Source organism: Xenopus tropicalis, chromosome 2 (genome assembly GCF_000004195.4).
Source record: "Xenopus tropicalis strain Nigerian chromosome 2, UCB_Xtro_10.0, whole genome shotgun sequence".
Classification (NCBI taxonomy): Eukaryota; Metazoa; Chordata; class Amphibia; order Anura; family Pipidae; genus Xenopus; species Xenopus tropicalis.
Window position 1 is genome coordinate 138,950,180 of NC_030678.2, and position 13,407 is coordinate 138,963,586.

At 39.4% G+C, this 13,407-nt stretch overlaps 1 protein-coding gene across 2 annotated transcripts; it reads right to left on the bottom strand.

Moving 5' to 3' along the window:
• Positions 1 to 1,525: 1,525 nt before the first annotated feature.
• LOC100498221 (17-beta-hydroxysteroid dehydrogenase type 6) lies at positions 1,526 to 11,851 on the bottom strand. 2 transcript variants are annotated; one of them, XM_031897168.1, is made up of 5 exons: positions 11,512 to 11,851; positions 7,732 to 8,058; positions 6,386 to 6,644; positions 4,409 to 4,572; positions 1,526 to 2,943 (listed from the first exon to the last, which is right to left on the bottom strand). In XM_031897168.1, exons 2-5 carry the CDS (start codon positions 8,042 to 8,044, stop codon positions 2,717 to 2,719), a joined length of 963 nt encoding a protein of 320 aa, XP_031753028.1. In that variant the 5' UTR covers positions 8,045 to 8,058; positions 11,512 to 11,851; the 3' UTR covers positions 1,526 to 2,716. The 2 variants fall into 2 exon arrangements, with proteins under 2 accessions (XP_031753028.1, XP_002939751.1); XM_002939705.5 differs by lacking the exon at positions 11,512 to 11,851 and adding an exon at positions 8,402 to 8,871.
• Between the last annotated feature and the right edge of the window lie 1,556 nt (positions 11,852 to 13,407).

Sequence of the window (13,407 nt, forward strand, 5' to 3'; positions counted from 1 at the left end):
CTATGTGCACAATAGAAATACATTGGAATTGCTGTAACCTCTAAGTAACCTATAGTGAAAGAGTTTAGAAACTGGCTTATGGAAATACAGCCCCTGAGTGCCGTTATAGCTGAATGCAGAACTGCAGTGTAGATAAGCACAGCCCTCCTCCAGCTCCCTGCCTGTTTACTCGTTTTCGAGGCAATTGCAGTAACTGTTTCTTGCCTGCAAAGCACAATTTGCAGCCCAACCAGTAAAAGGGTAGGATTAACATTTGTTAAGTAGATTCCAAATTAATGCGACACCTCAGCAGAAGAAGACACAATATTTTTGTTATAAAAGCGGCCTTCCCTGTGCATTATAGGACACGTAATCTTCAAATACCTACCACTCCTGTTGTTCAAAGGTTAATAGTAAGGCTGCAGCATCCCCTTAATCACTGTAGCTAGTCATACATGTTACATTTATGATCTTTCCTGCGACCATTGGTCATAGGAAAGATCGTTCCTACCCTCCACTAATGTTCAGGGCTGAATCTTCAGAAATGGAGTTAGAATTCTACCTTTATCTGACGATCCAGCCCTAAATGCAGATTTTGCTTGGTCACCTTCAACGTCAGCCGATCAAAATCTTTTGTCCTGCCCATTCAAGGAGACTGATATCCAAGGCTTTTGCGATATTGTTCGTCTCGTCAATCCACTATATACGCACTGAATATTGTACAAAACCTGGTTTGTGTATGGTCAGCTTAAGAATTCCTTTTCCTCATCTAACCTACTCAGCCCCCCCCCCTTATTTATTTACTTTGGCTGTTGGCTACTGAGCATGCTTAGTTCTTCTCAACTCACGCTCCCAAAAGAGATGCACTGCTGGTTTCCATTGAAACTTTGCTTTAGCTGTGAACTTTGCTGGAGAAACATATTTTTTCTCCTAACCTCCTCTCCTGAGCTCAGCTTAACTATTACAGTGCTCAATTCAAGCAAGACTTTTTATAAGTAAGTTCTGCATGTGTAAGCCTGCATTCTTGATTGCATGAACTTTGCAGATGTAAATTTTGCTGATGATGTGTCAGAGGGAAAATGTAATGGTGCTGGCAAACATAAGGGATATATGCAATACAAATGATGCTGTGTGGGTGGGGGAGATGTGCCCAACTTATATTCATGGTGGAAAAATGTACGGTTTACATGTCCTTTAAGTCATGAACCATGTTTTGTACAAAATAAAACATTTACATTTTATTGTACAATACTGCAAATACAGTATATTGGTACTTTATTAGTACTTAGTATTAGTGTTATTACTTCTGTATCTTTTATCCAGAAACAAAGGGAAAAAACTTGTTGTGCTAAGGGAAGATATGAACCCAGAATTTCAAGCTCTTTGGTACAGTACGTTGCATGTAGAGGGTTAACATCCTAAAATCTCCAGGCCTGGATCATTATCTCATGGATAACACAGAATTAGTTGATGTGTCTAGATTTGGCCAATGGTGCAGAAGCATTTGTGACAGATTCAATCCAAACGCCTGTTTTTTCCCCATATGGATGGTACAAGTATACTACACCCTTTATTCAAGAGTTCATTAAGATACAGTAGATGCAAATAATATTATCAGTATGGGGGCCACTGCAGGACAAAGGGGTTTTTCATGGCAGCCGTAGGAAGTAGATTTGTTAAATTGTATGTTCTATAACTGTCTTCACAAGGAAACTGATAGTGGAGGTCCCAGACAAGGTATGTATTGTGGGACAATGAACTGATACTATCCATGTGTGGAAGGAGAACAGATCTTAAAAAGCTGAGAGAAGAAACAGGGAAAACAATTACCAAAAACAAGGGCACTGAAACTGCATGGTTGTTGAGTACCCAAGATTACTTGTACATATTTCATGGATTCCCACCATGTATTTTGCCTTCATGAGAGCCTGTTTGGTACCTACAACACTACATAAGAACCGGTAACCACATGTTATCAGTCTGATAGCAAAGATAGCAATCTTCTCAGCCTCTGACACTAGAGATTGGTTGCAAGATTTACAGCAATTGCTGACATTAGTTTCCAGTGAACAAGGGAACTGTGTTGTTGTACTGTGACTTAACACAAAATCTTAGTGCCAACTGAGAACATTTAGGGCAGTGGCACACAGTGAGATTAGTCGCCTGAGATTTTCACTAATGCGGGCAAATAATCTCCCGAAAATGCCATCCCACCGGCAAGAATGTAAAGCGCTGGTGGGTGGGCATACGCATCACTTCGGTTTTCTGACGTTGCCCAAAGTTGCCTCTTAAGGAAACTTCAGGAAACCTGAAACAACGAATATGCCAACCCACCGGCGATTTATATTCTTGCCGGTGGGATGGTATTTTATTTTGGGAAGATAAGTCACCCGCAATAGTGAGGATTTATCATGTGGGACTAATTTCCCTATGTGCTACTGCCTTTTAAGGCCAAAAACAGTGGCTTGTGAGCAACATGGTGCTCCTCAATTGGATGTTGCTCCCAGTGGCCTCAAAGCAGGTGCTTATTTTTTTTAATCTTGGCTTGTTTTGGTTGTATAAAAACTAAGCGATAGACTGCCAGTCCATATAGGGGGTACAAAATAGATAATAATAGCCCTTTTTTAGGACCTTTTTATGCTTAAATTGCTCCCCATATTTCTCGCAGGCTCACAACAATCACAAAAAATATTTTTCTCACTTTTGAATTGAACAATGTACATATTTTTGTAATTGATTAATTTATAGAGTCAGAAAATTTTGGCCTAGAAAAAGAGTGCCTCAGCAGGTAGTCAGATACAACTGTAGGGAAGTAGGATAACGGGAGGTAAAAAAGCTTAGTTTTCCATCCTGCGGAATAGCGGGTCCATGGATATACTGCAGTCAGTGCGTGTTCCATGCAGTCCGTGACCTGGGACACGTGAGGGTTGCACTTAGATAATTTGTGCCTGATTATTTTACAGTCTGAAAAATGAAAGTAGGAACTGTTATGTTAAAACACTCAATAAAAAAAACATGATACAGAACCATTACATTATGACAGATGGTTCACGCTAAGAAGCAACACTGCAGTCACTGCGCATGTATAACATATATCTGGCAAATGCTTCCCTTACAGGCCCTTTTATCAACATTCTCATTTTCGTGGTTTAAACTCATTTCCTCTATTTATGATTTATTAAAAAAGCCTTTTAAAGCACAAAGGAAAAGAGTCACAGAAATAAACACAAAAAGCTTGAATTTTTCATATTGCCGCACAAATAAAAGTATCAAAAAATGAAAACCACAAAACCAAGAGAGATCTTCCAGTTGTAAAAATGACACCTGCCATTGACTTCCACATGACCCTGCCAGCTTTCATATTTTTTCTTTTAAGATTTGTCTCAGATTTGTTGCATAATAAATGGTGAAAAAAAATCTAATTTTTGCACAAAAAAAAATCCAAATTGTGAAAAACACAAAAATTTGAACGTTAGTAAATGCCCCCCCTTAGTGTTTATTTGCAGCATGTGGGTTACCCAATGTAATATATAACTCATTATACTATATGGGGGGGCATTTACTAATTTTTTACACTAAAACTTGAAAAAGTTGTGTCTTGTTCAAGATTTATTATGCAACAAAACTGCAACAATGCCGAATTTAAGAAGATCTTTCTTTGCTTCCAATTTTTAGAGGTGTTCAGATTTTTAGCCTGGCTTTTGTGTGACTATACGAAAAAGTTGAAGTTTTTGTGCAACAAGACGACAAAGTTGCACAACTTTTGCTGCAACGTTTTTCAGCTCAGATTTTTTTTAAAAAAAGCCTGACATTCATTGAAATGATTTTATTCAAAGTTTCAGAAAAAAATAAAAGTGAGAAAAATTCAAGTTTTAGTAAATCTGCCTCTAAATGGACAGATTTCAGCTGCCGATTGGGGTCTTTCAGGACGACTTGGCAGCTTATCTGCCTGTGTATGGGGTCCTACGTCAGGCCTCCCTGAACAACATGTGGCCAAAAATTGGCAAAATGTTGATTGGACAGGCTTCATTTTTCACCGGATTGGGGACCACAGCGGCTCATTGATGCTGTCCTCGCCCCGACTTTCCTATCCCATTCATTTGCAATGCGATTGTCTTGCTAAACAATCACATTAGCACGATATCACCCACCCAAGGTCAAATCCTATCAAGTATGGCCACCTTTAGTTGTGGTTATGGATGTCCATTTTGTATATTTTTTTAATATAGTATATATTTTTCTGTACAACTAAAGAACTTTGAAGTAAATATTTACTGGACACATGAAGCAATGAAAAGAAATAGATATTTGGATGTTTAAATTTCCTATAAGCTTATGTCCAAACTACACAGAACCATTCTATACAGTACGGATTTATTTATCGACCGGATCTGGCATTAGACTGCTTCTCCAATAACAAGTTACTTACAGTCCAAGAAATACTGCTGCCCATAGCTGGTCTGTATGTGTTTGGGGCATTTGTTCCAAATAGCATGGATGCTCTCTAGGGTTGCTTTTAGGTCTGTAGCTGGTGTTCTGTAAGTTGTAGGTTCAATGACAGAAACTCTGACGCCAAAGGGTTGAAGTTCACGTCTGCAATAACAAAGAAAGCCATGAATAAAATGATGATTTTAGAAAGGAACTTGTAGAATAAAAAGTGGTGAGGTATGGTCAAATAAAAAATCATACTCCTAATCAGCAGAAATTAATTTATCCAGCATAATATTCTAGTTTATTGCCCAAACACGTCCAACAAGAATACAACAAATCACTTTCATTTTCATTGTGTAGCAAGCAGTGCATCACAAAAATGACACATCTGAAAGGTTTAAAAAATCATTACAAAGATACCTCACAGAACCTAAATATTGGACAAAGGCACTCTAACATATAGAGTATATAGACCTGGGCCCTTTAAAGGATTGCCTTAAGCGTCACTGGTATACTTTAAAGTGTGTCTGCTGATGGAAATACGCTGTATATCTATTTATATTTGTGTCTTTTCTGAATTACTTAGCCATCATTTAGCAGTAGGGATGTAGCGAACCTCAAAAAAAAAGTTCGCGAACCTGTTCGCGAACTTCCGCCGAAAATTGCGAATATTCGCGAACTTTGCGAACCCCATAGACTTCAATGGGAAGGCGAACTTTAAAACCTAGAAAAGCCATTTCTGGCCAGAAAACTGATTTTAAAGTTGTTTAAAGGGTGCCACGACCTGGACAGTGGCATGCAGGAGGGGGATCAAGCAAAAATTTCTCTGAAAAATTGACACACGCTGTTTTTCGAAATGATCGGTAATTTTGTGACTTTTTCGTAATTTCCGGCGCTTTCGTAAAGTTATCGTAAGTTTTGCGACTTTTTCGGAGCATTCGTAACGTTATCGTAAGTTTTGCGACTTTTTCGGAGCATTCGTAACGTTATCGTAAGTTTTGCGACTTTTTCGGAGCAGTCGTAACGTTATCGTAAGTTTTGCGACTTTTTCGGAGCATTCGTAACGTTATCGTAAGTTTTGCGATTTTTTCGGTGCCGGCGAACCCAAATTGCGAACATCACGAAAAGTTCGCGAATTTGCGGACTTGCGAACACCCGATGTTCGCGCGAATTAGTTCGCCGGCGAACAGTTCCCTACATCTCTATTTAGCAGTGTTTTGCTATATCTTACTTAGATTATTACTATTATTTATATATATGGCGAGTTCAAACCTGTCTCTGGAAGCAAGTTAAGCGCAAGACAATTCATTGGGAGCATGAAGTTGTTATGGATGAGCATCTGCACACAATGCTAATGTTAAAATGCCAAGTTGGAGCAGTGGAAACACAGTCTTTGGTATTATGAATTGTACTTCTCTATCTGGCAGCTGATGGATGAGTCTGGGTTTGGTAGAGCCAGGAGAACTCTACCTTAAACCTTAATCCTGTAGTGTACAATGCAATTCTTCAAAAGTTACTGTATTTTATTTTGTGGAAACAGTTTGGGAATGGCCCTTTCTTATATCAGCACAATAATGTCCCCATACACAAAGCAAGTTCTGTACAGAATGTTACATGAGTAGGTCAGAGCCCTGACCCAACTGAACACCTATGGTATGAGCTGGAATGCCAACTGCAAACCAGCCCTGATTGCCAACATCAGTGCCCAACCTCACTAATACTCATGTGACTGAATGGAAGCAAACCCCAGCAACAATGTTCCAACATCTACTGGAAGGCCTTTTTAGAAGGAAAATTCCCTTTTTAACTGTGGCGAATTCTAGTTCTGCTCTTTGATAAATATGCCCTTTAAAAAGAGAAATATGTCCTTAAAATAGAAATTATAGTGAACATTCTAAAATATACATCACCACATTGCATGACCAGTTTAAAGAACATATGTCCTACTGTAAAACCTGGGAACTTTGAGAATTACCTTAAGGAATCAGAAAATGCTTCTACCCCATGTCTGGAGATGCTGTATCCGCCTCCGATAAAAGCTAATCTACCCATGACACTAGACATGTTGATGATTCGCCCCCTTGATTTTCTGATTAACGGTAGCAAAGCCAGTGTCACATCAATGGTACCCAGCAGATTTACATTAAGAACTTTCCAAAAATCCTCCTTTGTCAACCATTCATTTGGAGCTGATGGAATTGTAGTGCCAGCATTGTTTACCAATCCCCAGAGACCTAAGGAGCAAGCAGAAGAGATATTTAAGGGGTATTATCATTTTTTTTAAAAAAATTGTCATTCCCATCTCAATGATGCCATTGCAGCTTTAAAGAAGGAAAGTCAAAATCTCTGAGTGATGCCAAAAGTTAGGGAGAGACCCCCAGTGACTGTATTCACTTACCTGATACCCTGGCGGTGCTTCTGTAAGCAGGAAACTGCACCGGCCAATGGTTCTTACATTGAGCACCTTGGAGCAATCCATGCATGTGCTGTAGAGTAAAAACACCTGCCCACGTTTTGGCACCCCCCAGCAATGGTGACATTCCTTCTAATTGCAAAATAAACAATAATTTTCTTACTTTATGCAAAATATTGTGCTTCAGTAACTGCAATGTGATTGTTTGGAAATGTCTCTCCAATGACAGTCCCCAATTTAATAGGGGTAATTGTGTTGTCAGATTTTAAATGGGTAATTAGGAAGACACATGTACAAGGCTGGCACACCTAGTGATAAAACACTTCCATAATAAAGGTTAGATTTTATTGGTTATAGGTGTGCCAGCCTTGTACATGTGTCTTCCTAATTACCTTAAACTTTCATTACACATTTGAGCACCCTATAGTAGAGCTGTAGTGCAGGGTTCTTTCTTACTTTATACTAGATTTTAAATGGGATGAACATAACTATTATTTATATGGGACATATATTTTGGGTCACTATAGCCACTTCCAACAAATCTTTTGTAAGCATGGGAACATGTGTTTAGCTTTTCTGGTACGTGTAAAAATGTAAAGTCTGACTCTGAAAAAAACAATCAAATTACTACAGTAGGTTTACTAATCATAACTATATATATTTCTTCTTAAAGGGGTAGTTTGCCGGTAAGTTAACTTTTAGCAAATACTCTATATTATATTATTATAAAAGTCTAATAAGTCTTTTGAAGCCTTTAAAGTCTGTCTCTCATATGTAATAAAAAGCACAATGTTTGCTCAGGTGCAGTAACCCATAGCAACCAATAAGGTGTTGCCTTTTAAAGAGGTGCAGTGGGTTATTGCACTATTTAGCTGTTAGCAATTAATAATTGTTTGGGCTTCACTTACCTGTATCTCCTACTATTCCAGTGACCCACAGAACAGCAGATTTGACACTTTGGCTGTCTGTAACATCTAGTATCACTGTCTGCAGTCTACTTGATGCTTCCTTCTTAAGGGCCTCAGCTCCTGTGTTAGTCAGACAGGCCGCAAGTACCTGCATCCCCTGTTTGTCCAGACTCTTTGCTAAATGGTTTCCAAACCCAGAGTCACAGCCGGTGATCAGCACATATTTATCAGCGAGATTCTTTAGCATCTTCCTTTGTCTGTTCCACCTGTACAGAATGGCAAAAGCCAAAAGCACCAGCAGAAGGAGCCACATTTTGTGGGCAGGAGCTGTTTAGTGTAAATGAAAAAAAAAAAAAAGTTGATTTAAAGGAAAACTAAACTTTAACTTTGCACTTAAGAAAAATACTTTGTAAAATCTTGGGGGAAAAATTCTATTGATATTTTTTAGATTTGCTTCGTAAATCACATATTAAAATACCTGGAAAGGCCTAAAAGACCTAGTAAGTAGTAGCATAGGTAAATTCTGAAAAATTGTGCAGTTTTGGTTTCTAATTTACAAAAACATTAAAAGGGTCATTTACTGTTTCTCCAGGCCAAAATAAAAGAGATCTAAGGGACACAGGAGGGGACCCCCAAGTGAACATTTTCCTTATTTCCCCAAAGTTATTACCTGTAAGTTCAGAACTGCTGGACTATACGATCTTGCATCTGTCTGGGCGGCAACTTACAGAATAAACTTGAGGAAGAAATGATACAACTACTTCTCGGCAATTGCGGCAGCATTCCTGAGCCCGCCTTAATGAAACATTCCAGATGTGTATTGCATGTGAGAGATACATTAGTAAGGAAGCTTACACTCAGCGCTGGCAAAGATGCTACAATGAACACAAAGCAACACAAAAGAACTGTTGTGTCATGACTAAGGGGCCTGGGGGTGTGGGGAGAATAGTTCATAGCCTAGCCTGCCAACTGTAATATAGTGTAATGAATACACTGAGTAACATCGTTTTGGCTAAAACTTTTGTTTTCTTGTGACAAGATAAGGAAAATCTGGTAAAAGTTTGCTTTAGAAGCCCTACAGTAGTATATCCGTAATAATAAGTCAAATCAACTGGACTTGTGTTTTTTTCTTGAAGAAGTTTCACCAGTCATCCAACTGCCTTTCTTAATGCAGAATGACTTGTACAAAGATCTTCCTGGAATAAATACCCTGAAATGTTGCTCCAATCAGCATAATCTGTTTATCATAACCCGCCTGGGATCAGGGAACTCATGAAGGTGTTGATTGTATTAGCATGACTGGAGCTTTGAGGTGTTGTTATCCCTTTCAGGGAGAGGTGCCAAAACAGCATTGTGTGTGGCGGACAATAGATTTAAACCCCCCCCCCCCGCATTTATTTAAACTTGGTTTTCCTGTTTTTACATATATGGCCTCTTTAACGCTTCTTTTGACCCAGTCACTCTCTCTGACCTGGCAGTCTTCAAATGTGTGTCCTTTTTCCTTTAGATATAGGGACACGACCAGAGGAGCTGGCTCTTCTGTGCTGCGCCATACGCTGGTGTAACGGTTGTTTGGTTTCTCCCACATACAAGTCAGAGCACTCCTCACTGCCAGGCCTGGGCGGCTTAAATTTAGGGGCGGCATGCTGCCCAGCCGCATGTAAATTTTGCTCCCATATGGAGCACAGGGAACGGGATGCACAGAAAACTTCAATGCCTGTCGTCCCCGAAATAAACGCTCATGCACGCAAATGGGAGGGGAGGGAGCGGAGAAGGGGGCCGGCATATGGGCGCCCAATAATAAAATCTGCCACTGCTCACTGTACTGCATATATGATGTTACTCTTATGCTTTGGGATTGAGTCTTTTGGGTGAACCTGTAGCTGCCTCAGTGTAAAAATCCTTCTACATTTTTCGGACACCCCAGCTACATATGAAAATATGTTTTTTTACAAAACACATCAGTGCTCCTCCAGCAGAATTCTGCACTGAAATATATACCTGTATATCTCAAGGATGTAGGCAGGGGAATTAAATTGCCCATTGGATCGAAATCTCAAAATAGTTATTTCAGTCCATAAGATGTAACAGTGGATATAGTTGGAATATGCTTACTGCTAAAAAAAAAAAGAGGCAATGAACACCAAAACTACAACTGTTTTTCTTTAGAGCTCAGATAATCACATGTTTTTGCCTATTATTATTATTACTACCCTTTTTAAACCTTAAATAGCTAAGTATAAAATAGAAGCAACAGCAATCACAAATTCTCTGCTCTAATTATTTATTTTTGTTTTTAATCCCTCTGCATAAATCCTTTGTTAATCTAATTTCCCATCGAATGATCACAGATGGAAAAGAAGGAAGGCAGTATACTGTGGAGCAGCGTTTTTCAACCGCTGTTCCGCGGCACACTAGTGTGCCGCGAGATGTTGCCTGGTGTGCCGTAGGTGAAGACAAGACTCCCCCGGTCCCCTCTGGGACACCTTCCACTTCCTGGCTCCCTGATGCCCGGAAATCGTCACTGCCTGTGACGTCATCCGGCATCGGATCCAGGAGGGCGGAGCAACCAGAGAGGAGAGGCAGCACTATCCTGCCCTGGCACAACCCGACCGGGGGGAGCAACTGCCCAGGCCCTGCCCCGACAGACCAGATCCACCAGGGGCCAGGCCCATGCACAGCCGCCCTACTCCCCACCGGAGGACAATCCTGGGACACCCCTGGATGCCGCAGCCTGACATGTAAGAAAACAATTAATAATAATATATATATAATATAAAATTTTGGTGTGTAAAAAAAAAAAAAATCAGTGGGGGAGTGGGTTTGTGGAGAAGATGTCCCGGAAAATACTTTCGTTGTGTTTATTTGATTCCTATTCAAGAGAATTACTTTATATATAGTCAATATAGGCACAGAGTTAAATTTTTTAACATTTTCTAATGGTGGTGTGCCTCGTGATTTTTTTCATGAAACAAGTGTGCCTTTGCCCAAAAAAGGTTGAAAAACACTGCTGTGGAGTATGCATTGATCTGCTGCCCTGCAGGACCCAAAGGTTTGCCTTTAGGTCAGGGTTAAAATTGGGCAACTATTGCAGGTTCAGGTTCGGTGGAAAGACTTTTGTATGGGTTACGTGTCGGTCCTGCAAAGGCAACATTTTGCTGGTTAAGGTCGGTAAAGGTTAGGGTCGGGTGTGGTATAAGGTTTTTGGGATAGGGTTGGGTGCTGGTAGAGTTTTTTCTGACCCCCACAAGACTGTGCATGTCATTTGTACAAGCATAATAAAATGTATCTGAACATGTTTTCTAATAGTAGTCTTAGCTACATCTCCAACCAAGTACTACTATAATATAAATTACAATTAACAATTATACCGTAAAATAGGTGTAATGTTGCATAGACTTGCACTGGAAAATATTGAATTAAAGATCTGTTGTCACTTCTTACTTCTATTCAGATGGAAATTTCATGGTACAGGTAAAGGATCTGTTCCAGTATTCCCGGAAACCTGTTATCCAGAAAGCTCTGAATTACAGAAAGGCCATCTCTCATAGGTATAGTTATGCCTAATTATTCCTTTTTCCTGCCAAAGCCAAGAAAAGAAACTACAGATCTCTCATGATTGGCATTAAATGCATTATTGCAGCCATAATTTAAAAATAGGTTGTATTTTATATAGAGATATATAGAGGCATATATATGCCTCTATGTAAAAAAACACCCTATATTAAAAAATAAGGATTTCTTTGTGTTTCTGCATCACCATCCAATTGAAATACTCACAAATGAGAATGTGAATGTCCGGTCACACTATGCTGCAGACCCTTCTTCCAGACAGCCCTTAGGAATAGGTGAAACACGTTGAGAGGTTTCCCAAAAACAAGCTAATGTGCCACCCTACTTTGTTCAGCCTGGATACAAGGAGTATGGAAAGTTTTGTACCTCAAGGTAATGGGAGGAAATGTCTTTCAGTGGGAAGTGTTAAAACAAGAATTTTTGCTTTGAAACTGATGGTAAGAGTTCTCAAGGGAACGGTGATGAAGCATCTGTTCACGGAAGAGGTGGTGAATTCACGGAATTTGATCCCAACAGATCTGGTAAAAGCGGAGGCTGATGGAAAGTACTCAGGAGCTCAGTATATACATATATAGACAATGGAAAGACAATGAAAAGTTTACACTGCTCTTTTAGACAATTTGGGGATGGTTAAAGGACTTTCTAGACACTTTTATTTCTTTTTTGCTAAAGCCCCACACACCCATTAGATCGGTTAAACAGAGAACACATATTCCCAGATGAGACATAGTACAGTATGAATAAGCAGAAATCTAGTTTAATGTTTAGAAGGAATATGTTTATATTAACCTTAGCTAGCCTTCAGTCAGAGTAATGATGCTCCTAATGCGTACAAGAAATGCAACCAGATTCCTGGCAGAGATTAAGGATGTTTATAACAAGGGGTAATATAAGACTATGTTAAACAATGGTTTAAAAATATATTATTTTTATTAATGAGGCAAAAAGGTACAAGTGAAAAACAGATAGGCATGAACTTGTTTATTTAAGGTAAGAAATGAGTTTAAAACATATTAACTTAGTTTAGAAATATTACCATTGGCTTTCCTTAATTAATTATATAAATAAAAAAGGTTGTTTGCTACAAGGAGCACTCATTCATTGGCATTGCAAAGGGGTGCATTCAATGTAAGATCTAATATACAAGCCTACTACAGTAACTAATACATGCCAACATAGAGTAAGGATAAAATAACCCTTTCCTTATTCTAGAGCCACAGCTTGCAATAGCTATAGGGGTTGCTTTGTTTTGCTCTTGCCAAAAAAAACCAAACTGATGCATTAACTATCTCCAGACATGCCATAGTGGATGATGAAGAGCAGAAGTCTTTCTATCTCTACTCCTCATTATCACATGTCTTACCTCTCTGTTTATTTATGCATGGCGTAAATCTAAATCCATGAAATGGAATGGTTTAGGAGCGTGACCCAGCATTGGTACCAGCATGGCTACAAAGAAAGAATACAGAAGTTGTAAGAGAAGAAAAGTTAAAATGCATTCAGTGTATAATTATTAGTGGCACTGCTGAATAGAGCTCAGAATAATAGTCACATTAAATACTTATTGCTTAATTTGTATACAGTCCTACAAATTAGACACAATGCTTATCTCTCTACCCTTAGCCCGGTTAGGCTTGTTGCACCCAGGTTTCCAGGTGTTTTATGGTAAATTTCACAAGGGAAAGTAAGAAAAGCCAATAATAACAGTGCAGGGACAATAAACCCTATGTGCAATAAGGCTTGACTGCAAGTGCAGTGTGCAAGGTGCCATTCAGAGTGCAAATTGCCAAGTTATTTATTCACAATACATAGTTTTTCCAGCACAATTGCGGTTATGAGGGGGAGATGCACCTGATGCAGTTGCCTCCTGCAATTAGGCTGGAATTGTGTGGGGAAATGCTGTTAAGCACATACATTTTCATTGTTAGGATGCTGTAATCTCTGGCCTGCAATGTCAAAATGATGCCTGCCCATGATTCTATAGGTGAAAGTGTGCTACGGCAGGCAACCATGGTAACCCTGGAGCTCCAGGTTTCCTCTGTGTCAATAGAGACACGCAATAAATTCACAGCAGGAGGCAGGGCGAAGACATCAATGCTGAGT